This window comes from Mauremys reevesii, linkage group 11, assembly GCF_016161935.1.
Source record: "Mauremys reevesii isolate NIE-2019 linkage group 11, ASM1616193v1, whole genome shotgun sequence".
Taxonomy (NCBI): domain Eukaryota; kingdom Metazoa; phylum Chordata; order Testudines; family Geoemydidae; genus Mauremys; species Mauremys reevesii.
The window spans coordinates 45,080,443-45,106,002 of record NC_052633.1 but is presented as its reverse complement, the minus strand read 5'-3'; the positions used below and the strand labels follow the sequence as shown (position 1 = coordinate 45,106,002).

General features: G+C 40.8%; 1 protein-coding gene across 1 annotated transcript in view; it reads left to right on the top strand.

Moving 5' to 3' along the window:
* SLC4A10 (solute carrier family 4 member 10) overlaps window positions 1–25,560 on the top strand; it is a 169,356-nt gene that overhangs the window by 35,036 nt on the left and 108,760 nt on the right. The window contains exon 3 of the mRNA XM_039494286.1: window positions 18,200–18,346. Within this exon, the coding sequence (XP_039350220.1) occupies window positions 18,200–18,346 (147 nt within the window). The remainder of the gene's footprint in view (window positions 1–18,199; window positions 18,347–25,560) is intronic.

The window sequence follows — 25,560 nt, the reverse complement described above, 5'->3', positions numbered from 1 at the left end:
GTGCTGCAGCACCCCCCAGATTCCTAGTTCCCATGCCTATGTGGTTCAGTATATATACTTTGGAAAGCAACAAAAACGTAAATGAAAAATGCCCAATCTGTGGGCATGTAGCAGGGTGGATCCTGCTCCTGCCCGAAGGGGTTTAAAAAGTGGCCTGGCAGGGCTTGAGAAGACAGCCTTCAGGCTAGGCTGATTGGGGAAGTGGCTGCAGCTGGAGGCCACGCCCCAAACTGAAGCCCTGGGGCTTATAAGAGGCAGGGAAGCCAGAGCCCAGACAGAGTCTCTCTCTGCCTTCAGAGAGGGATGGGCCTGGCTGCTTAGGGCTTGAGACCAGATACCTGAGGGAAGCAGTGCTGGGGAATAGGCTGAGGAGCCAGGGAAGCTCTAGCCAGGACAGCCCCAGGCTGCGGCCTAGCGAAGGGCCATAGGTACTGGGGGTTGCAGAGGGCAGCCCAGGGGAAGGACGAAGCAGCAGGTCCAAACCCCCTTTGCCTGTGATGAGTGGGCTGATACTGCAGTCTGCCCCAGGGTGTGGGGCTAGACCATGACTGACAGTAGCCACTACTGAGGCAAGGCGGGGATAGGAGCGTGGGGTTCCCCTGGGAGGGGGAGACCCAATTATAGATCGCGGGCACCGGGTCCAGGGAGGGACGCCGGGGCCAGAGAACAGGCGGGTCACCAGCCTGCCGAGGGCGCTCCAGGGCCGGACCGAGGGACATTCCGGGACCGACCAGCAGGAGGCGCGACAGGGGTGAGTACGGCCCTGTCACAGGGCAGCAGTGCAAAGGGTGTAGGAAACTGAACTGCTCTATGTCCCAGTGCAGCAGCTATCCCAGGAAGAAAAAGCAGCAGTACATACAGTGATTGAGGATGTAGAGACTTCCATTGACGAGGAGGATATCTGCAGTGTGACTTCAGCAGATTTGAATATACACATACTGCAGAAGAAGGCTACCAGCTATTCAACTGCCATACTTGCAACTATATGTTATTGAGATCAATGACCAATTTGATTCCTGATGGATTGTGGAGCCAACAGCAATGTAATCTCAGCAACATTTGATAAATAGCAATATTAGACTGGAGAACTGTAACCAAGTGCCGGTGGTGTACAATAAAATAACATTGAGGCCAGAGGGCAAAGGAAAGCTGTCCATAAGAAACCTGTGAAACATTGTTTGGAATTTATAGTACCTACAGGAGTACCACCCACTGCTAGACTGCAGAGCAGTAAAAGCCAGGGCTTTGTTGCAGCACAACACCCGAATATCCTCAACATGAGAGGAGAGAGAACAGTCATCGGATGCCCTGTCCAGCATTCTAGCAGAATATCAGGACATATTTCAAGGAGATGGATTCCTAGAGGGCAAGCTGAAGTTAAAAACATACCTCCACATGCAGCCCATGAGACTACAGAAACACAAAGTTCTGTTAGCTCTGGTAGAGCCAGTGAAGAAGGAACTAGCAAGCCAGCATCATCATACCCATTGAAACTAGCACAGAGTGGATCAGCAATTTATTTAGTGGTGGGAAAATCTGCAGGTTAATTGAGCATCTGCACTGATTCAAAACCACTTTACAGCAAAATGATTGAGGACTTACAACCCAGTTTATCCAGGTTAGTTTGTGATGCCAAGAATCCTATTGGGCTAGATGAGACATCCAGCCACCTGACAACTCTGCCACATGTTTTGGCACATATTGTTGGGTACGAATGCCTATTGATATTAGAGGTGTTCCAATGCAAACTGGGATTCCAAGGCATTGATATTGTACCTGATGACATTCTTATTGCAGGAGAAGAGATGTCAAGGGAAAGGCAATCCAGAATCATGATACCACTGCTGAAAAGGTGCCAGGAGCAGAATATTGGGCTGAATGAAGAAAAGCTGAAGCTGAGGAGAACAGAGGTCCCCACATCAGACATCTGTTGACTTCTGAGGCACTCTAGCTAGGCCCTGAGAAATTTAGAGCCATTAACAAAACGCAAAGGATGTGAGGGAAATCCAGTGATTGATAGAAATGGCCAATTCTCTTTCCAGCATACATCTGTCTGAAATCTGTGAGCCCTTGAGACAGTTAACACTCAGAGAGGCAGTGAGGGAATGGTTAGAGACCCAAGAACAGGCATTTGAAAGTCCATTAAAGCATTGAATAAAATGGGTATTACAGGCCGTAAAAAAAATTATACTTCTGGGTTAGCCAGATCGCAAGAAGCAAGTGCCACCTCCTACTACCAGGTGAGAGATGAGTTGTGTGTGCACAATGGGATTTTGTTAACGGGGACTGAGCAGTAATCCCAGCAGTTTTAAGAGCTGATGTGATGAGACAGATGCATGCTTTACCCCTGAGGATAAAGGCCGAGAGTAAATCGCCTGGCCTGGCCCAAATTGAGAGCGTACATGGAACAGTGCAAGGTGTGTAAAGAGTATAATGATTGACAAAAGAAGGAGATTCTACAGCCCCATGAAATCCCAACCTAACCCTGCAGAAAAGTCAGAACAAAGCTTTTAACTTTTAATGAAAGGAACTACATGGTCACAGTAGATTACTACTTCAGTTTCTGGAGGTGGACTATCTGGAGGAAACTCAAGCAAGAACTGTGATCCAGAAATCGAAGGGGCATTTTGCAAGGTCTAGCTTGTCTGACACTCTATGCTCAAACAATGGCCACAGTACACTTCAGCTGAATTAAAATGACACAGTGGCAAATGGGAATATGAACATAGATTGCTTCCCCTGGATACCTACAAAGCAACAGGAAGGTAGAGCCACAGTGAAGATAGTCAAGAGGCTGATGGCAAAGGCAAAGCAGACAGGAAGGGATCCCTACCTGGCAATGTTAGATCATCACAATGCACACCAGTACAGGGACTGATGAGTTAGAGAACCAAGACATTGCTTCCGAGTAATTGGTTTCAGCCCAGTGGAGGAATGACATATAGTACACAGAACCAGTTAAGAGAACACCAGGCTAGGCAAAAATTCTGTTACAACAAAGGAGCCAAGAACCTGAGCCATTATGCACAGGTGAGCAGGTGATGGGTTCAGCCATCAAATAACCTCACAAAACAATGGCAAAAGGCAACAATCCAAGCTGCAGGGGTCCTCAGCTTCCATCTGGTCTGACACAGGAAGGTCATAAGAAACAAAGTATATAAGCAATATAGAGGACCAATAATACAGAAGCCGCAACAGACTAAAAGGAAGTCCCCCCTCCAATGGCAATAACATAAAGAAGTAGTCAGGACTGGTTTGAAGACCAACATGCTTGAAGGAGTATGAGGCCTAACAGGCTGCAATGGGCTGGTGTACCCATCTTCCTAGGTTGAGCTATGTACTAGTAATCTCTGGCCCCAGCAAGTCAGCAAATACTTGCACAAAAGGTACAACAAAAATAATTGTAAAAGGAAAGATATATATATATATAGCAACCTGCTTAGGGGATATAGCAACTTGGAGAGAGGAGCACAGATTGAGCATAGGTTGCAGGAGGGAACAGTTTGGAGGAGGCACCAAGGAGTCAGTCTTTGTGCACATGGCTAGAATGCTAGTTGCATTTGGAAGGTGGAAACCTCCCCTTCTGAGCATAATGCAGTCCAAAAAACGGTAAGAGTAAACCACATAACATTGCAGCCCACAAAACAGTATGGGCTTACCCAGTAGTTCACTGCAAGGTAAGAGGTCGGCATTCTCTGTAAAGGGTGTCTGGGTCCCTTTACCCCCTTTCATAGAGTCATAGAAGATTAGGGTTGGAAGAGACCTCAGGAGGTCATCTAGTCCAACCCCCTGCTCAAAGCAGGACCAACCTCAACTAAATCCCAGCCAGAGCTCTGTCAAGGATGGAGATTCTACCACCTCCCTATGTAACCCATTCCAGTGCTTCACCACTCTCTTAGTGAAATCGTTTTTCCTAAGAATCCAAAAAACCTGGAGTGAGTGTTCTGGATTCTAAACAAAAAGGAAAACAAAGTAAAGAAGATCCCTCTACATCTCCAGTGGGTCCAGTTGGAAGAGTCTCTTCAGCCATTCTGCTACTAAGCAACCCCTGCTTTGTGGGGCAAGGGAGCTCTGTTTGCCTCTCTGTGTTGCCCTGCACTGGGCTTGGATCCTCCCTTTTAAGGAGCTGCGCCTCTCTCTTTGATTCTTTAATGTGATTTAAGAATAAGGAGGTGGGGGAACTATCACTAGCTTTCTGTGAATCACCAAGTTGTGTGTAGGCCACAATCTGAAAACCTCAAGATTCTATGATTGGTAATATGCCTGTGGAATAGAGCTGGTTAAACATTTTTCATTAAACTGTTTTTGAAAGAAAATTGGGTTTTCAACTAAACTATTTTCCACAAAATGTCTGCTTTCTGAGGATAGCTTTTGATTTTTTTCATTGAAAACCAAGTGGCTGAAAACCAAAATATTTCAGTTCTGATATCCTGCCATGGTGCCTCAAGGGAAAGTAGTCTGGTTTTCTCATGACCCCATTCTGCTTTATGGACCAGGTTCCCCAGCTGGTCAAATCTCCCATGTACACCATCACCGGGGACTTCCATGATGTAGCCATCTCCTATCCCCATCATGAGAGATGTAGTCCAATCAGAGAGCCTGGCCTGCAGAGGAGAATGGGAGCATGAAGCATTTGAAGTACAACTCCCATGAGGCAACTCAGCAGGATTTCCAAATCCAAAATATTTTGGTTTTCAATTTTTTTCCAAAAGCCAAATTTGTATGCACAAAATTTAGACCAAAATAAGTTTATTTAGTTTTTGTTGAAATATAAGGCAGGAAAAAATGTCCGTTTTCCCAACCAACTCTTACGGAGCTTAAGGAGCCTTTCACTCTAGCTTAAATAGCCTTCAGCTCATATTGTCTGATATGAATCTGCAGTACAATTTAAACTATAATAATTTTGCACAAAACAAACCTTTGTGTTCTATTTCAGGGGCTCCAGATTACTGAATTCTCTGCAAATAAGCAGATTATTCTGCCTTTTTGTTTCATCTACTCCTGGTGGAGCTAAGACCAGTGCTTTCTAAAATAGCCTCTGATTTACTTGCCATCGTTTTTGGATGACCAATTTTTGAGATGCCTTGTGCCTATAATTTGGAGGAGCTAAGCACTCTCAGCTTCCACTGGTTACAGTTAGAGTAGAGGGTACTTCTGTAAATGAGGCCCAACCTGTCTAAAGACTTCATAGCAAAGAATTAGGTTGCAAAAAGTTCAGTGCATATAAGAATCATAACATTTTACATAGACTGAAGCCTGTATGGTATTTTATTTGGTGCTGTTATGCGATTGCCACTTGGCAGATACAACTAGTAGCAAGTCCAGATCTACCATCCAGGCAGAACAGACGCTTGCTCAGAGTAACAACATATTAAAGACAGCAAAATGTTCAGTAACTGTTTGGATGCTTTCAGCTGGTATGGGGCAGACATTTGCTGGCTTGCCTATGCCAAGAAGCCCCCTTAGTAGTCCCAGAAAGCCAGGAGTTGCTGCCGTCCAATATAGTTGTTACTAATGCACAGTAGTGGCTCCAGGCACCAGCGCTCCAAGTGCCTGCCTGGGGTGGCAAGCTACGGGGGGGGAGCACTCTGCCAGTCCCTGCGAGGGCAGCAGTCAGGCAGCCTTTGGCGGCGTGCCTGCGGGAGGTCCACTGGTCCCGCAGCTTGGGTGGCATTTAATCGGCGGGTACGCCGAAGCCGCAGGACCAGTGGACCTCCCACAGGCAAGCCGCCGAATCCGTGGGACTGGGAACCTCCCGCAGGCATGCCGCTGAAGGCTGCCTGACTGCCGTGCTTGGGGCGGCAAAAAAGCTAGAGCCGCCCCTGATAATGCATACAGGCTCCTTTCTGCATATTGTAAAAGACAGCCTAGATCTATATCTAAAGAAGTTCTGATGTTGTTCTTGAGATGGTAAAAAAAGGTCCGTTTACAGGAATAATTAGACCATTAAATAACAGAACCAGATCCAAATTCAGGATAACACCATAATACAAAGAATAATAATAATAACCAGGCTGGAAATGGATATAGCTAGTGGAATTGTCTGGGCTCTTCTTACAGCAGGCTTGTTTAATTTAATCTTAAGATAATTTATTCATCATTTATGGTAGTTATGATAAATGACACAGTAAGGAGCTCAGCTACTGCTAAAAGTTGTTGAGTACCCTCAACTCTCACTAAAGCATGTGACACTTGAGGGTACTCCCACACAAGAAGAATTTGGCACCTGGAAGCTCACTGAGAAACAAAAAAATCAAAGGATTCATCAGATAAGGTACATATCTATGCATAAAAAATAAAGGAAGATGGATAGAGTTCTTATCCTCTTAGCAAGACCTGTAGAATGTAGTGTTATAGAATATTCCTGATCATTTGCTACCAATTTCAGTACTGACAATATATATATTTTTTTCATTCTTCTTTGATGAGATTCTGTGAAGACTCTAACTAAATTAACTTCCACTGAATTTTGTTCTGGTCTCTCACCAGGAGGCAATAAGTCTAGTGGACAAAACACAGGCTTGAGCCTCATGAGACCTGGGTTCAACTCCTGGCTCTGCTGCTATCCTACAGGGTGACCTTAGGGAAGTCACTTCACCTGACTGTGGCTCTGTTTCCCAAAGTGTAAAGTGCTTTGACATCTACAGATGAAAAAGTGCCATATTGAAGCTTTTTACAGTTAAGTCAACCGTTTGAAGGTGGTTCTGGTCAAAGAGGAAAAATAACTTTTGAAGTGGTAATGAGAGTGGCTGTGAGCCACTTCAAAAGTTATTTTTCCTCCCTTGGTATCCTACTGTTAACTGAATTGTCTCGTTAGACTGACCTCACACTTGGTAAGGCAACTCCCATCCTTTCATGTATTTGTACCTGCTCCTGTATTGTCCACTCCATGCATCTGATGAAGTGAGTTCTAGCCCACGAAAGCTTATGCCTAAATAAATTTATTAGTCTCTAACGTGCCACAGGACTCCTCGTTGTTTTTGCTGATACAGACTAACACGGCTACCACTCTGAAATCTGTCTCCATATTGTGTCAATAGTGAAGCAGTCATAGTAGAGCCACACAATTCAGATCTGGACATCTGATTTTCCCAAAGCTTAGTGGTGTTTGCCACCTGTAAATTTCAGATCTAGGTTAAAATTTCTCCCAATCTCTCAAAGTGAAGGAGTATGTGGATTTCTGCTTTTGGCTTGGAGCCAGCTCGGATAGTGTTGGTATTGGGAGTGTTTTTATGGTATTAGTAGTAGTAGAAAAATAATGTATTATTGTTCTTTTTACATTGCCTCTAGAGTTGGGCAAATACAGCAAACAAATTGCAAATATGCCTTCAATATGAAAGCTACAGATTCATTTTGATAGTATTTATGATTACTTTTCACTTGTCACAAAACTTTATACAAAATAATTTTTGTTGGCTAGCATGTTTGTGGGAAGATAAATTGTTCCAAAGACTTGCATGAATATCTATTCACAGTGGAAGCTTTTTCACTGTCATCTTGAAAGGTCTTAATGAGATTAGGAGTCCTCCAGTCATGTACTGCTGCACAGTTGGCAATCACATGGGTGCCAAAAGCTTCAGTGATGCAATAAGATTGCCAATGACAGGTAGACTGAACATCCAACCAGACCATCTTTAAGACCTAGCTAGAGATTGATCTGGGTGGTGTTTGATCTGCAAGGAGGCTACATCCTATTGGGATTTGCACTGATGATGAAAAATCATGGAGCAGAGAGACTTTTAGGTACACAAAGTGAATTCGGAATTATGAATAGAAGTAACAAAAGCAATAATTGCAAATATATCAGACTATAGATTTCTTCTGAATTAAATTAGCATAAACCAGTCAAAACATGAGCAAAAATCCAAGTCTGTTCCTGGATAATGTGTGAACAGAAAAGGAGGCTAAATTTGATGAATACATTATTTGCTAAGAATAATTTCCCCAGTTCTAATTCTAAACCTGATTTATATATAATCCTGGGGCATGCTGGCAGACTTAGTGGCGCTTTGTAGCATTTTCATTAACTTGGCGACATTTTCATATTCTGTTATTAATTAGTTATTAGAATCTCTCTTAGATTTTAACAAACTCTTTGATACAATTAATATGGCCAAATTACATAACCTTAGAGTAATTGATATAAAAAATTGTAACATGAGGCATCAGAATATATTCATCTTTGAGCACACAGTTCTATTGGTAATATGTTGCATTTGCATTTGTTGCTAAATTAGAAATATGGGTCAAATTCTCCTCTCTTTGATACACACATCTTCAGCGGGAACTGCGCATGTGTATCTAAGAGGATTATTTTACATTCTATTTCTGCTGTAATAATGACTGTTTTGTTTATCATTTTCTGTTTCTCATCTAGCAGGTTATTAGAGTTGATCTCTTAGCATGGCAGCATGCACAGTGATTCATTTGGAGGGATATAGGGAAGCAGAAAAGGAGTATATTTAGAATAGGAGAGAGGATTTCTTATCCAGCCCAAACCTGAGAAACTGTATGAATAATTCAAGGAATAGGTTTGGTGGGATGGACCATGGTCCAGCAATGCACTTAAGTATGTACTTAACTTTAATGGCTTCAGTGGGACTATTCCTGTGCTTAATGTTCAGCATGTGCTTAAATGCATTTATGGATCAGGGCCATGGGTCTTAATTTTTCTATGCCATTTCTCCCATCCTTACCTTTAAGAGAGTAGGGTGTTGAATATTTGTCTTCACTGAGAATTTTGTGAGTTTTGTTTGTCTGTTCTTCACAAATTACAGCATGGCAACATTGTTGCAAATGTTTTTGTAAATTTAGTTTGTTCCGGGAGAAGCTTCATAAAATGTTGCATTAGCAAGCTATGCCTTTTGTCCTTACTCCTCTCTTTAACTTCACTTCCCAGCTGCACTACAATAGTGAAAAATGAATCGTGCACTCTGAATTCCTACACATTCCAACATAGTCACTCATTCTCCCATAAGAAAAACAAATATGTTATTCTTAACTATTCATTGTCAGTTAATTTTCAAAGAATTTTGTATCTACTGTTAATTTTCAGGAAGACTGCAAAATTGCATTGGACTAGTTCTAACTGCTAAGGCCTATTGGCTTTGGGGGGAGTTCAACCTATTGGTTCCCATCTATAATTCCCTAAATGGTTTAAGAACAAGTTACCCGAAAGACTTGCTCTCTCTAATCATGCAATGCTATTTCTTCTGCGGTCACCAGAGTCACTTGAGCTGCGCCTTTTTGCTATAAACTGGCATCTCAACTCTGGAATGTGTTTCTTCCACACACAGACCGCTAGAGCCTACATCTGTTAATATTTTGGAGATGCTGCAAAAGCCCTGTTTTCTACAGGTCCTCTATGTGACTGCCACTATCCTGACCAACACCAGTGACCTCCAGACCTGAATGCCTAGGTGTCTACAAATCAAGCTAAACAGCTAGGCCCAATAGGTGGGGACTGTAAGAGACTCACATTGTCTGTGGCTCAGGCAGAGGTGGACACATCATATGCACTGATCACTGAGTTACATGCTTCGTCTGGTCAGAGTAAATGCTCCCTGTCTGAGACCCATACCTTGCCTGCCACCAGGGATTCAACTAGGGATCTCTAGATCTGGAAAAGTGAGTCTCTATAGCTTGAGCAAAAGAGCCAGGCTTTCATGTGCTGAGCCATTTCCTCAGAGAGGAATGTGTTCTACATGCATGTTCTTTTTGCCAAACCTTTTCTATACTTTCTATATTACTAAGTGGGTGTTGTGAAGCAAAAATATCTTAGTCCTTCTATATTTGTTATTAAAGGCTTTGCATATATTTCTTTAAGTGAAGATTTCATCATTTTTACCCTACTGCAGTCTTAGATATTTGCAACCTATTTTGGTGGGATTTTCATAAGTGTCCATGGGATTTAATCACTTAACTACAAATGACTTTAAATGGAATTTGTGGCACTTACTAAATTCTCGTATATTCTATTTCATCTAGTGCATGAATGAGGTTAGCCACCCAGGCCCCAGCTCCATAATTAGAAGACCTAGAATGCCTAGCTGTGAAAGTTGTTTCTCAAAAGTAAATCTACCACCTTTAGAGGGTAGAAAGTGTAGTTTTCAGTTCTAAAGTTGCCTATCCTGTAGTTAGATTGCTATTGGGTTGCTTGTGTTTCAAACAAGTAATTTTCCATCCACTTAAAAAGCCTTTCTCTGATTTTAATTTGACCTTAGATTTTATCAAATTAAAATTAAAATGTATTTTAAAAATGTATTTTGGCATTGATGAAAATACTGTGTCCAGTTCTGGTGTCTACATGCCACGAAGGATGCTGAAAATTTAAAGAGGGTCCAGAGAAGAGATAGGAGAATGATTAAAAGATTGGAAAATATGCCTTTGAGAGAGTGACTCAAGGAGCTCAATCCTGAGTTTATCAAAAAGAAGTTTGAGTGACTTGATCACCGTCTGAGTACCTATAAGAGGAACAGAAATGTGATAGTGTTCTTCAGTCTAGCAGAAAAGGTATAACAAGATCCAGTGGCAGAACGTAGACAAATTCAAACTAGAAATAAGGCACAAGTTTTTAACAGGCTAATTACCATAACTATTGGAACAACTTACCAAGGGTTGTGGTAGATTCTCCATCACTGGAAATCTTTAAATCAAGATTGGATGTTTTTCTAAAAGATGTGCTCTACTTCAACCACAGCTACTGGATTTGAAGCAGGAATTAATGCAGGGAAGTTCTATGGCCTGTGTTACACAGGTGGTCAGATTAGTTGATTATAATGGTCCCTTCTTGGCCTTAAAATCTATGTGAAAAAATAATATATTCTGTTTCAAGCCACATTTCAAAACTTTCTGATAGTTTGTTCCCATTCCCCTTCTCACCCTTTCCTAAAAAGTTTGGGAAAGCCCTGATTATACATTTTTCCTCCTTCCTGAAAGTTATTAAATCTGAGTTATGATATAGAATGGGCTCCCATTCACTATATTTGGTATAATCCTGTAAAAATTAAAAAATAGTATTTTATAAAAAAGAAAATTATTTCTTTAATCCCTAAAATTATTTTGCATAAAAAACTGTTTAATACTTTGAAGATAAACCACAAGTGGCCAAAGCCTCTTATGTTTTCAGTGCATAGATTTAACAGTATACTTTGTGTTTTTTGTTTCCCAGCCATCTAAAACCTGATTAAGAATGTTCATTTTTAATTATACAGTCTAACAGTGTATTTGTAGCATTGTGTGAAAGTGACATTTCAGAGCGGATCAACTTATCCTACAGTATTTCTTGATTAAATTGTTATCCTGTCTATATCCCATGTATACTAATTTAGTTTCCCAGAGAGATTCTATCTTAAAATGTATTGGGCCTGATCTTCGGTCCCAATATTGCAAAGACTTACGCATGTGCTTAAATTTAGCATGAGTAGACCTACTGAAGTCTATGGATCTACTTGCATGCTTAAGTTTTAGCATGAGTGTGAGTCTTTGCAGGATTGCAGTTATAGGCAAAACTCCCATTGGTTTCAATGGGAGTTTTGTCTGGGTAAAACATGCAGGATTAGGCAAATTGTGTGATTAGCTCTGCTAAACTCATTCTAATTTTCAAGTTGCAATATAGTCACTAATAGTCACTGTAACTTTAAAAAAGTAAAAGTTATTTCTCCCGGGTGGAAGGAGAAGTACAGGCGCTCTTGTCATCTTCCTGAACACCTTCTTCAGTGAGAGCAGTCTGTATTTCTTCCCTTTAGACTGTCCCAACATGTACCTGGCCTCAAGATAGGCTGGTGACATAAGAAAAACAATAAGTTCTAGCATAAAGTAGAGTTTCTCCTTAGGAAAGGCAGGAGGGTTCCTTGGGGGCCAAACCAAGCAATATAATATAATAAATAATTAATAAAAAATTAAACAAGCCATGATTGATCATTTGCACTATCATTTTTAAAAGTGTGGGTCATTTTAAAAAAAGAAGAGCCTCCTTTTAATATACATTGTGTACCTTTAGCAATGTCTATTTTTTATGGTGGTGACTTAAAAGGTAAAACCCTTCATGGGACTTAACCAATGATGTAGGCAATCTTTGTTCAGTCCATGGGAGATGGTACTACATAGTGCAAACCCTAATAATCTAGATAGTATTGACTGTTTCAAAAAGTCCTAGGTCAGATGGGACTGTAGCCTGCAATCATTTGATATGTAGAACTCTCATTTAATTTAATAGAGTTTCTAAATAAAAATGGATGTCAGGATATAGGGGCAATATTATCTTGTAGCACGTTGGCTGTGATTCAAATAGTTGCTTTTGTGTGGACCTTTAAACTGGCATGGGGGGCTTGTTGACTCTTGGGACTGACAACAATGTAGGAGTTCACACTACATGTATGGAAGATTCAGCCATAGGCCCTAGTCCTTCATTGAGCCTCTCTGGAAATAGGTCTTTGAAATAATAATAATAGAAACACTGGCAGCAACTTAGTGATGCAACAGTTATAACATCAATAGGAAGTCATGCAGTTGCATGACCAGGAATTGTACATGTTTATTATCAACAGGGATAATTTAAATTTTTGAAACCTTCATCAGATTGTATCAATGGATCCAACTACCTCTTTCATCATTACTGGTTTCTGGGATTCTTCCTTCCTTTGAGTATGTGTTTCAGATTATTTTTCTCATAATGTGCTAACTTGACTTTTTTCTAAGCTAAATGTCATTTATTGTTTTCTGTCCTGATCTGTAGTTTTTATAGGTCCATTTGTTCTCATTTGTGTTTGTATTCTCAACTTGCAAATGACATGAATGTGTTGTTTATTCCCTCTTCCAGATCATTAATGAAGATGTTAAATAAGACTGGCTCTAACACGAGTCCCTGCAGTACCCCACTAGACCTCCCACAACTCAGAACACTGGCATTTATCATTTAAATTTGTTTACAGTGCTTTTTATATAGTTTTCAGTTCACATGACGGGGCTTTTATTCTAACAGATTTAAATGAACTTTCAATTAAGATTTCATGAGTCAATTTATCAAATTCTTTATTAAAATCCACATACATTACAGCCACTAGAATTTTACCATATCTACTCTAATTCTGTCTTGAAAAACAATCAAGTTTGATGGGCAAGATTCTCTTTTTATGAGTCCAAGCTGCTTACTACTCTTGAATCCATTAACCTCAAAGGTCTTGATTCTACCACCATCTTACACTGAGTAATGAGTACCTCACTTTGCAAGTAGAACTATTGATCAATTGGGGATTTGAATTTTTTGGTGTGTGTGTGTGTGTGTGTGTGTGTGTGTGTGTGTGAGAGAGAGACTGGGTGAGTTCAGAGAACTCAAGAGAAAACCAAACTGAAGAAATTAATTTGCATTTAATTTGGATAGTGGTGAGGTTCATGGTCATTTTTGAGTCTTGGATCTAAGTTCCAAGGTCTGGAGTTCAGCTCCTGTAAAAATTCTCTCATATGGAAAAAAATCTTCCAGAGTGGCCCAGCAGGATGGGTGTAGTTCCCTTGCCTATGGACAGCAAGAAATCATCCACCAGAGCAACACGTGCTGACTTTTTCCCATGCTCTGGACTGAAGCCTGACTGAGAGGGATCCAGGATACCAGCAATTGACAGGTGTCATTAGAGATTTTTTTTTTTACTAGCTTCTCAATTAGCTTACAGTTGCTTGAAAGATCTTTCACTGAGAAATGTTAGCAGTAATGGCTGCTTCACTTGTCCTGTTCATTCTCCCATCTGTCTCTCAGTGTCTGCTCATCACCTTTTAGTATCCTCTAATTTTCCTCACAAATTATCTCTTTCTGGCCTGTAATTATACTCCTTCAGGCCTCCTTAATTCTTCCTTCATGGATGTTTCACTTATTTTTTTCCATTCCTTCAGTCTTCTGTAGCAAATTGTTACTTCTTCTTGTCTCTGCAAACTTCTCCTGTGGATTTCCTGATTCCCCATATTTGCTTAGGATCCCACTACTGGAATCTCCCATAGATTCCCTTCTACACTCACTGAAATTCATCCATGGTGTAACTCCATTGCCCTTTGTGACACAGAGTCATTGGTGCCAGCTGGCAAACAGTTCAATATTCTGTGTCAGCCTCTCCTATCAGGCTTGACAAACTCACCACACCCAATATGCTGCTTTGATAGTGCTTATCAAAAAGGTCTTCTGTAAGGTATGAAATGAAAGCCCATGACACAGTGGTCATCAACATTGTTGTGAATAATATGTACTGACACTGTATAAGGGATTGTGGAATATCTTGACTTTAGTAAGGCTTTTGATACTGTCTCACATGACCTTCTCATAAACAAACTAGAGAAATACAACCTAGGTGGAACTACTATAAGGTGGGTGCATAACTGGATGGAAAAACATTCTCAGAGAGTAGTTATTAGTGGTTCACAGTCAAGCTGGAAGAACATATTGAGTGGGGTCCCACAGCGATAAGTTCTGGGTCTGGTTTTGTTCAATATCTTCACCAATTATTTAGATAATGGCCTAGCGAGTACACTTATAAAATGTGCAGGTGATACCAAGCTGGGAGGGGTTGCAAGTGTTTAGGAGGTTAGGATGAAAATTCAAAATGATCTGGACAGTCTGGAGAAATGCTCTGAAGTAAATTGCATTTGTCCTTATTGAATTTCATCCTAAGTACTTCGCTTGGGAAAGAACAATCAGTTGCACACATACAAAGTGGAAATGACTGGCTAGGAAGGAGTACAACAGAAAGGGCTCTGGGGGTCATAGCAGATCACAAGCTAAATATCAGTCAACAGTGTAACACTGTTGCAAAAAAAAAGCAAACATCATTTTGGGATGCATTAGCAGGAGTGTTGTAAGCAAGACGCGAGAAGTAATTCCTCCGCTCTACTCTGCACTGATTAGGACTCAGCTAGAGTATTGTGTGCAGTTCTGGGTACCACATTTCAGGAAAGATGTGGACAAATTGGAGAAAGTCCAGAAAAGAGCAACAAAAATGATTAAAGGTCTAGAAAACATAATCTATGAGGGAAGATTGAAAAAGCTGGGTTTGTTTAGTCTGGAGAAGAGAAGACTGAGAGAGGACATAATGGTTTTCAAGTACATAAAAGGTGGTTATGAGGAGGAAGGAGAAAGATTGTTTGCCTTAACCTCTGAGGATAGGACAAGAAGCAGTGGGTTTAAACTACAGCAAAGGCAATTTAGGTTGGAAATTAGGAAAAACTTCCTAATAGTCAGGTGGTTAAGCACTGGAATAAATTGCCTAGGGAAGTTGTGGCTTCTCCATCATTGGAGATTTTTAAGAGCAAGTTAGACACACACCTGTCAGAGATGGTCTAGATAATACTTAGTCCTCTCTCGAGTGCAGGGAGCTGGACTAAATGACATCCATCTCAAGGTCTCCTACAGTTCTATGATTTTATGTTGAAATTATGTTTTAAAGTCTGTAACAAGGCAGAGTGGACAGAAAGGTTTTCTGCCAGACAAAAGCATGTGTATTTACCCATCCCTGTTTCTCTCATGTAAATTAAGCATTATAAAGCCAGCACAGTGGAAGTCTCATTTGCATGTGAAGTCAACAGGAAAAACAGATTGATGGGTGGTGGGGCGGGGATGTGAAATCAACAGGGGGAGAGCATACCAGAGAACAAGCAGTGAGGGAGGCTTCAGAAAGGGCATTTCAAAAGTTTACTGGACTATAAGAGAAAGGAAAAAAGGAACTCTTTGCTTCCTCAGTGAAGGATAAGAAAAAGGACAGTGCTTTTTGCATTTATGAAATTTGGGTATTGGCCATGTAAATGATGCTGGGAGATTTCTTTAGGTGAGAAATTACTTTAGAAAAGGATTTTAGCTTGTTAGAGTTAAGTTTAGTCTCTAAGAAGTGTCTTTGGAGACAGCTTACCTGGCCATTTTCTGTGAGCGGCTAGTGACAGGCACTGGTTACTACAAAAGGACTTGGGATTTGGTATATCTGACGCTAGCCTGCACAAGAGACGGCAAGGTCTGTGGAGACCTGGAAGTCAGTATTTGTCTGTGACTAGAACCTGTTGGGTGAGCTACGGCAAGCATCAGGCAAGACTGCTTCATGCCAAGGCAGGTGGTGGTGGTGAGGTGTCTCACAGCCCTGAGTACCACTGGGGAACATCACAGCCTTAAATCAAATGTGAATGTGGTCCATTGTTGTGTTTTCTTGTTATTCCCCTCCGTTTGTCAGTTTCCTAATTCCTTTTTACATGCAAATGGATTACTCTCTATATAAAGCGGATACCTGGGCAGTTCAGCCATTTGGAGTTTTGCTGTTGATTTGCCAACATATTTAGTAGAGATGAGCCTGGATTCAAACCCCAGATACTAAATCTTCAAAATGAAGTGAAGTGTGAAGCTGCATTTGAATCCTAACTTCACAGATCAAGCCCCTCTCTTAATAGTTAACTGGCACAAAACTATAATAAGCCTGCCCACCCCTTTCACAAAGCAGCAGGAATTGATTAAATTACTAAATCAAAATAAGTAATTTTTCTGAGCCTTTGGAAGTGATTAAAATCTTTGAGAAGGCAGCCCCTTTTCTTTCACATGTAGTTCTGTATTATACCTACCAAGGAAATATTCAGAAATACATTATTGCTATTGTTCTTTATAGTAAATTCTCTTTATGGCAACATTTTTATTTATTTGATACATTATTGATTGCACTGGGTTTGGGATAATGTAAAAGCATCAGTTCTCTGTAAATCATTTTCTGTGAGTGAAACCTAATATTAAACAAGAAGCAAAGAAAAAGCTCAAATAAATACTCATCTTCAGGTCATGGCTGTTCTTCAGAAAATCTCATGAATATGCAAGGACATTTTTCCTAAATCATTGACAATGCCTTCCAAATTGTCCACTAAATGTATTTATACAAGAGAGTAAATTGAAGACATAAACCCACGTTTTAATATTGTATCAGAAGGTTTTTCTCCAGCTTGTTTTTTTCTGCTTCTGTAGAGAATTCCTGTCAGCCTTGAATTTCTTTCATGTACTGTGACAAATGATGCCTTGCTGTGTTTTCTGCCCCTAGTCTCCATGGGATTACAGATCACGTGCTACAGCAGCTTAATGTACTTGACCTTTTCATATGATTGACACAGCTAAATGATTGCAGCAAAGCAGAATTATCCACTAGCTATGTTATGTTCTTTTCCAGGGGAAAAGAAAACACATTTGGTGTGAACAATCTGAGAAATATATATTTCTCAGAAAAAAACATAGCTTTCTAGGTATTCCAGTCATATGACATAACAGAATAATAGCACAATAAATCTTTTGAATGATGGCAGTGTATCACTTGTATCATGAAATGGGACAAACATAAGAAAGGAATCTGTCATGACTTACTGTGTGCTCTAGCCTCCTGAATTCATGTACCAGAATATTTCCTGTTAAGTGAATTCAGAAGGCTAAAGTGTGTAATAAGAGTTGACAGATTTCTTTCCCATATGTGTCCCATTTCGTGATTCATAAAACCATAGAACAGGAAGAGACCTTGAGAGGTCATCTAGTCCAGTCCCCTGCACTCAAGGCAGGACTAGGTATTATCTAGACCATCCCTGACAGGTGATACAATGCTACATTATTTATCTTTGAAATGATTTACCATGCTATTATTCTATTGTGTCATATAATTGACTTGGGCTTGATCAGCAAAATTGAATTCCACAGACTCAGCAGCCAAGGACTATAGGTGTAGTGGTTAGATGGACGAAGTTCATTTTTTAAAATGAAATATCAGTAGAAATAAAACCAGTCTAAGCTACCCATTAATTATTTGTAAATAGGGCACATGAAGTATGTTATGGAAGTGCAGGGATTTTGTGTCCTGTCACGATTTTTTTGGCAAAATTTCCATTGACTTCACAGAGAGTTCTGCATATGGATGGTTGGCAGGATGTGGTGCATATATGGCTTCAACTTGCATAAAACTCCAGCCCAAATTTAATTTCATTAAGCATGAAACTTCAGAAGATCCATCTATCTTTCTACTGTTAATTTACAATATACTCCAAATTTATCTTTCTCTCTATATAAATCTCTAGGGGATCTATCGTTGTAGCATCAGAAATTCAATACTGGGATTTTCTCCTATACCAATAAATTGTGTATCAGTAACGCTTCAGTATTATGATAGGTCATTGTATCTTGCCATGTGCACTTTTTTAACAGTTACTTTCTTTGTAGGTCACCGAACATTGTTCATTGGAGTTCATGTACCACTGGGTGGAAGAAAAAGTCACCGACGTCATAGACACCGTGGACACAAACACAGAAAGAGAGACAGGGAACGAGATTCAGGATTAGAGGATGGGAGAGAGTCTCCTCCTTTTGGTAAGGTTTATTTCTTCTTGCTGGATCTTTTAACAATAAACATCAATATAACATTGCATACTTATCCTTCTCTGTAAAGTCAGTATTGATTATAGGGCTTTGGGGTTGCAAGCCAGAGCCTTTCAGGTTTGTTCTAAAAATCTTTTGACATTTCCTCCTATTGTGTTTAAGTTTAGGGGATGAATAAATGAAAATACTTACTATTAGTAATGTTGTAGCATTCTAGAGCATTTATTTGGCGATAGGCACTTTATAAAGATGGATGGAAACTATTGGTGCTGGAGAATTGGCTTCTCTAAAATGTAGCAAGACCTGGTAATGTAGTGCTAATATTGAAATAGAGGGCCCGCTCCTGAACTGTTGTGAATTTACACCAGCTTAAGATCTGATCCAGAGTCTATATCTTGCCTCTGTCCTTACATGACATTGTAAGGTGTAAATGTATTGTGACATTGGTCATATTGTGAGATCAGCCTTGGTGTCTAGCCAGGGCAAGTGCAAGGAAGTTTCGCATCCTAGGCGAAACTTCTACCTTGTGCGTCCCCCCCTGCCCTGAGGTGCCCCCCCCACGGCAACTCCCCCCATTGCCCTGAGGCACCCCTCCCACAGCTGCTCCCCCTCCCAGGGAGCCGTGCAGCACCTCCCCACCCCAGCTCACCTCTGCTCCGCGTCCTCCCCGAGCACGCCGTCCCCGCTCTAATTCTCCTCCCTTCCCAGGCTTGCGGCGCCAAACAGCTGATTGGTGCTGCAAGCCTGGGAGGCGGGAGAAGTGGAGCAGCGACTGCGCACTCGGGGAGGAACTGCTGTAAAAAAAAAAAATTGGGGGCACCACTTTTTGGCGCCCCCAAATCTTGGCGCCCTAGGCAACCGCCTAGTTCACCTTAATGGTAGCACTGGCCCTGTGTCTAGCTAAGGATCATGCCCTGTTTTTTGTGGTGAGAGGGGCAGGAACAAGAGTGATTGCAAGGGGGAATACAGGCATTTATATGGGGAAATGTGATATTTATCAAATATTTCTAGTATGAAAAGATCTCAGCCACCCTCCCATACCAAATGTATTGACAAGGGGAAGAAAAGTGGGTACTCCTATATGTGTGTTTTGACATGTGCCCTCATGCATACATCTGGATGACAGCTAACCGTGGACTTGGGGGAGAGGAAAAAGCTAGCAAAACAAACCACTCAAACTATATGGAAACCATATCACAGTGTAGCACAAAAGAATATTTTTAGTTCATTGGGGAAACGTAAGTGCCAGTGTAATTTTAGGTTGCAAAGCAGTCATTACAAGATCTTTTATTTTAGACTGAATTTTAAATTATCTGTGTGGAAAGCTTTGAAGCAGTGTATTACAAGTGGTGAAGCTCTAAATCTGTATAAAAGAACTTGATTTATTCAAATCTTTCACAGTAAAATATACCAGGGATGAAAAAGCAGGAAGCTAAGAGTGTGTTTCTCAAATTCAGTTGGAATATAGAGGATTAAGAATGTCTTGAAGAATTAATATTGATGAAGAAAAATGGCTGAGCTGACTCAGTTTGGAATGTAGTTCAGTTACCACAAGAGCATATAGTATATATAGATACACTTAAAATGGATTGTATATTTCAAATCTACAAAAAGCATGCATTATTAATACAAATGTATTTGCTTTTTACCATGATTAATATTTTAAGGCATAGTAAGAAATATTTTTTCAAACAACCTTTCTTTAAAAAAATAGAGTTCAAAGTTGTTTAAAATGTTTTAAAGAACTTCTGCATATATAATGTTGTATATTTTTAATAGAGAAACACTGAAAGCTTATGTAAACTAAGGGGCCAGATTTTCAAAAGTGGACAGGACCCAACAGCTCTCAGTCAGTCTCCTAATTTCATTTAGGTGTATAAATGGGAGCTAGCTCTGCTGAAAACTTTGCTCTGGTCCTTCCACCCCAAGACATCTAACTTCATGTCCTTTCCTTTATCACAAGTAAAAAAATGAGTTTTAGTTTCAGCCTTACACCCTTTGATGTGCACATCACAAAACACCTCTTTGGCACAATTCAGCGTAAGTGACAGTGAGTCTCTGTTCAGCAGAGGCAAAAGAGTGGACTAGCAATCCAGATTAGGCCTATTACATGTGGCTATCTTTCTCCTGATGCCCAAGGCATCGGTGTCAAACCTCTGATTTTAGGGGAAATTCTCTTATGCGAAAGTCACTCTCCGAATTGTAAGTGGTGTTGTCTAGATTACTTAGTAAGAGAGGGGCTCATTTCTGTCATGATGTGCTGCACATTGTGCTATATAATTGCAACATGCGCTCCCTGGGAGGCCCCAGCAGGAACTCTGGCTGAGCCAGCTCTCCTCCATTCTAAGCAATGTTGTGAACGTTTTATCACCTATTCCAGTAATAGCTGTTTTAATTTTCTACCTTCCACAAGCTCTTTTTTTATTAATAAAGAAGAACTTTCCATATTTGTTCCTGGTGAGAAAAAGTAGGGAGGACTTCCTAGTACTGTGCAATTATGGAGGATAGAGATAAAACCAGAGCAAAAAGTGATAATAGGACAAATCCTCGTAAGTCATGTGCTCCAGCCCCCTAATAATTTTAGTTGTCCTCCACTGGACTCTTTCCAATTTTTCCACATCCTTCTTTTAGTGTGAGGCCCAAAACTGGACACAATATGCCTGATGAGGCCTCACCAATGTCGAATAGAGGGGAATGATCACATCCCTCCATCTGCTGGCAATGCCTCTACTTATACAGCCCAAAATGCCGTTAGCCTTCTTGGCAACAAGGGCACACTGTTGACTCATATCCAGCTTCTCGTCCGCTGTAACCCCTAGGTCCTTTTCTGTAGAACTGTTGCCTAGCCACAGGACTAGATGACCTTCTGAGGTTCCTTCCAACCCTGATATTCTATGATTCTAAATAAATCAAAGAATGGAAAAGGATAATTTTCAGTCTGCAATGAATTACAACACAAAAGAATATATTTTCATGCAGCCTATTTGTTAAAAAATTATCATTGTGCTTCAGACAATTAAAACCTATGTATGAAATTGCAAAAAAAATGTACTATTGGTTACAGTCATATACACAGCATGAGTGGGGGAGAAGGGGAAGCTTCAGATTCAGAAGTCTGAAACTTTGCTATATTTATATATTTTTTCATTAAGTCCTTAACTTTTATTAAGTTTTGACAAAAAGTAATACCATACATGTAGAGAAGATTTCTATGTGAGAAATTAATAGACATATGCTAAATACATTAATCATGTGCCTATGCAATTGATCACATGCCTATGTCCACATCACCTGCCAAAAATCTATCCTACAAATCCTGGGGTTCCTAAACTTTTTCCCTGCATGACCATATTTTGAGACCTATTGTTTCCTGTGACCTCAACAAAGCAACATAGTGGCTGAGGAATCCAAGGAATTTACACATTAAGTATGTTACTCTGTAGTGTGATGTGTGCTTGTGCATTGTGACTCAAAGTCTAGCGGTGCGGTAGAAACTGCACATCTAATCTCTTATGTGACATCAAGAGTAGATTGATACCGAGACTTGATGGATGCAAGTGGGCTGAATCCAGCTTCACACAAATACAAACAGAACCCTGAGTTTCAAGGCATGTTTTGAGAGTGCAGGATATTCCTTCTTGACAATGAACCAGAACTCTGGGGGAGAAAGTTGGGCATATATTTCTGTCAAGAATCAATTTCAGGAATTTCACTGAGCTGTTCGATGTCAGCTGTTGGCAAATCCATAGCATCAGGCTTGCACTGAAAGGGGTTTTGCATCCCACTCTACTTTGCCACCTCCAAGTTGGGGGGAAAGAATGCAAACTGTTCCTCCAGCCAGCTGAGATGCTCAGCTATCACCTGTATGGGAGGCTGGATAATTTCATTTTCAGCCAGGAACTTGCAAAGCTATGGGAAGGATTCATAGACTTTAAAGTCAAAGGGATCATTGTGATCATCTAGTCTGACCTCCTGCACATTCATAGTTTGTCCTCAATGGATTATTCTTCCAGAGAACAATTTTCTTCATGAATCCTGTGATTTGATCTCTCAGGTGAAGGCTATGGGTGTACTTTCCTTGCAGACCTGAATTCTGTTCATTCCGTTTCCCAAATATATCTGTGACAGAGGCAAGAAGGCACATCCTCCTTTAATCACACAGAAAACCAGCAAATTCACTCTTTTTGCAGTCCATTGCATAGGCATGTAGCTCAGCTCTCAGTTCAAATAATAGTCCCAGTATTTTTCCTCTTGAGATCCAATGAGCTTCAGTGTTGAAGAACAATACATCATGATCTCACCCCTTTTCTTCATATGGTTTTGCAAACAGACTGAGGCTGAATCTCAATGTAGTTCACAATAGAAGATACCTGCTGCAAAAATTCTCCTAGCTCTGGACCCAGTGCTTTAGATGCTAGTTGTTCTCTATGATTCATGCAGTGAGTCCACACATCAGATGGAGCAACTTTCTTTATCAAGGTATGCAGACCTGCTTTGTGGTCTGCCGTAGATGGAGCTCCATCATGCAAAAGCCCACCATGCAATCACCTGGTAGATTTTTGTCTTGCATGTAGTGCATCGAACATTTCTTGTGCCATATTGTGTCTAGGAAGAGGGAGACAGAACAGAATGTCTTCAAGAATTGTACCTTCCCATGTGCAATTAACAGAAGTCAAGAAAGGTGCATCACAACCCTCAATGCTCACATCCACTTGAAGAGCAAAAGCATCTGTGTTTTTCAGATGCTCCACTAGTGTGTTTTCCTGATCTGCTGCTGTGTGACATAGCAGGCGTTGTGGCCTTTCTTCATTCCTGACCAAAACACTAATAAAGCCATAACCAAAGAAAGCCTTGTCATATTTGTGAGCATGTTTCCTGGAGTCTTGTTTTTCGTTTATAACTGCATCACTAGACTCACTGCTGGAGGTTAAAGATGATACTTTGTGTAAAAATGATTCCATGGTGCAAGGTCGTGCTGTGTGGAGGCTGCCATTTTGTAGATCAATGTGGTCTGTTGGACCAGTGTCCCCATCTGTTGAAATGGGGTTGTAACCCACAGTTTGGGAACCTGTGCAGTAAGCTATTGCCACAAGACTTGTTTTAAGTCTTTTGAGCAGTTTCTTTTTAGTAGCTGCATTTTAAAAAAAATCAATCTGACACACAAACATTTCTTCCTTCTCTTACTAAATATGGAATCTTCCCCACAAATTACCCTTCCCAAAGCCCAGGCCAGGCAAGATTCATGCTTGGGTCAGAGATAGCTTTCCCATATGTAAAAATGCCATGACTTTAAAGTCCAATATTTCATTTCCCTGAAGGGCTAAAAACCCAGGACCTTTTGTATCATTAGGTTTAGTTTCCTAGGCTAACAATGGGTTCCAAAACTCTCTTCTAGCCCTGGAAGATGCTGAGATATCTGACTTTAAAGTGGTCCTGATTTTTAACTCTAGAAAAGCACTTTAACTAGTTTTTAAGTGTTTATTTTTAATTTTGCCTTTCATCTGAACCTGTTAGAACTTGACTTTTGGTTGGATTGTCAGTGGTTTTTAGGTGCCTAATGATGCAGGTAGGCACCTAGTGGATTTTCAAAAGTCTCTCAGTGCCTAACCTACTGATGCACTTTCAGCCCCTCCTCCCCACCCCTACTAGGCTCCTATCTGTCTCTTTAGGCAGCTTTGAAAATCTGGCCTTGGGTACTTAAAGCACCTGGGAGTATACAGGGAGAGATATAAAAATATGCACTGGGACTATTTCTTCTATCTTGAAAACATTACTAATACATTTTCTTTGTAACATATCTGTCATATAGATAATTATGGTGAAATGTATCATAAGAGTCTTTTTGGTGTTAATTTGGGATGATCTGCATAACTCATTCTTTACTTCACCACTGATGAGTAATGTGACCATCAAAACTTCGTGCTGATAAAACCACCTCATACCCTAGGTACATGTGTGTGCTAATATTTCCAAAAAATAAAATAAAAACACAGCTGAGTTGCATAAAGTAGTCTCAGAATTCATCAGCAACTCTTCATGAATAAGAATGAGTGAGTGCTGACACAACAATACCAACTGGCAGCACAAAGAATATTAAGAAGGATTACGTAAAGTTAGAATAGGCAAAGATCACTTCACTGTGGCAGATAATCCCCTGTGTTGTGAATGGTGCAGTCATGCCACCACAGATTAATTTCAGGAGGCACAGTGTCTCCCAGAGCAACTAGGGCGTGGAGGGAGGTGGGACTATTGTTGAGACACTCTAACAAATATGATTAGTGCTGCAGAGCCCTTGGGCTCCAGGACCGCAATGTCACAATGGTGCCCAAGTGAGGTGTAAGGGGAGGAGAACACTCCAATGCCCTTTCCCTCTTCTGCGTGTCTATTCAGTCACTGGGCACATTCTGGCCCATAAGAGTAAACCTGCAATTTACGGGGCAATTTCACCTGTGCTCTCCTAACTTCTGACCAGGGGCGGCTCTATGTTTTTTGCCACCCCGAGCATGGCAGTCAGGTGGCCTTCAGGCGGTCCACTGGTCACATGGATTCGGCAACGTTTCTGCGGGTGATCTGCTGGTCCCGCACCTTCGTACCCACCGCTGAATTACCGCCGAAGCCTAACGGTGAACAGTACACTGTCCTCTGCGGCTTGCCGCCCCATGCACACGCTTGCTGCGGAGCTGCCCCTGCTTCTGAATTAAATAAGCACTGAGAGATGGTCAGCACTCTGGCCCGCACCAGTTTTCTTTAAAAGCATCCCTTCTTAACAGATGGGCGGGGGCAGGGGAGAGCTGTATTCGGTGGAATGGAATGAAAGGGAGTGTTCAATTAGCAGGTGCAAGAAGAAAGATCTAGAAAAATAGGTTTTGTGAGATTGAATGATAAAGCACAGTGCTCTGAAGTATGTCAGAAAAATAAATGAGGACTTTTGTCATGAGAACAAATTAGCAAATGTTTTGAAGCAATCTGGTATGAAAGGAGGAATTATTAAAGTCTAAGATGCAAAAGGTGAATGATCGAGACATTGGAACAAATGAAGGTCTTAACTACTCAGAGAGAAGCAGAACACTTCAATCTGCTCAACAACTAACCCAAACACAAGACAAGGCAGCATTATTCTAATCTGAATATGCAAGTATAATTTATGTATTTCTTTTCAGCCGTGAAGCTGATTACTCACCCTAAAGAAATTCTATTAACACATA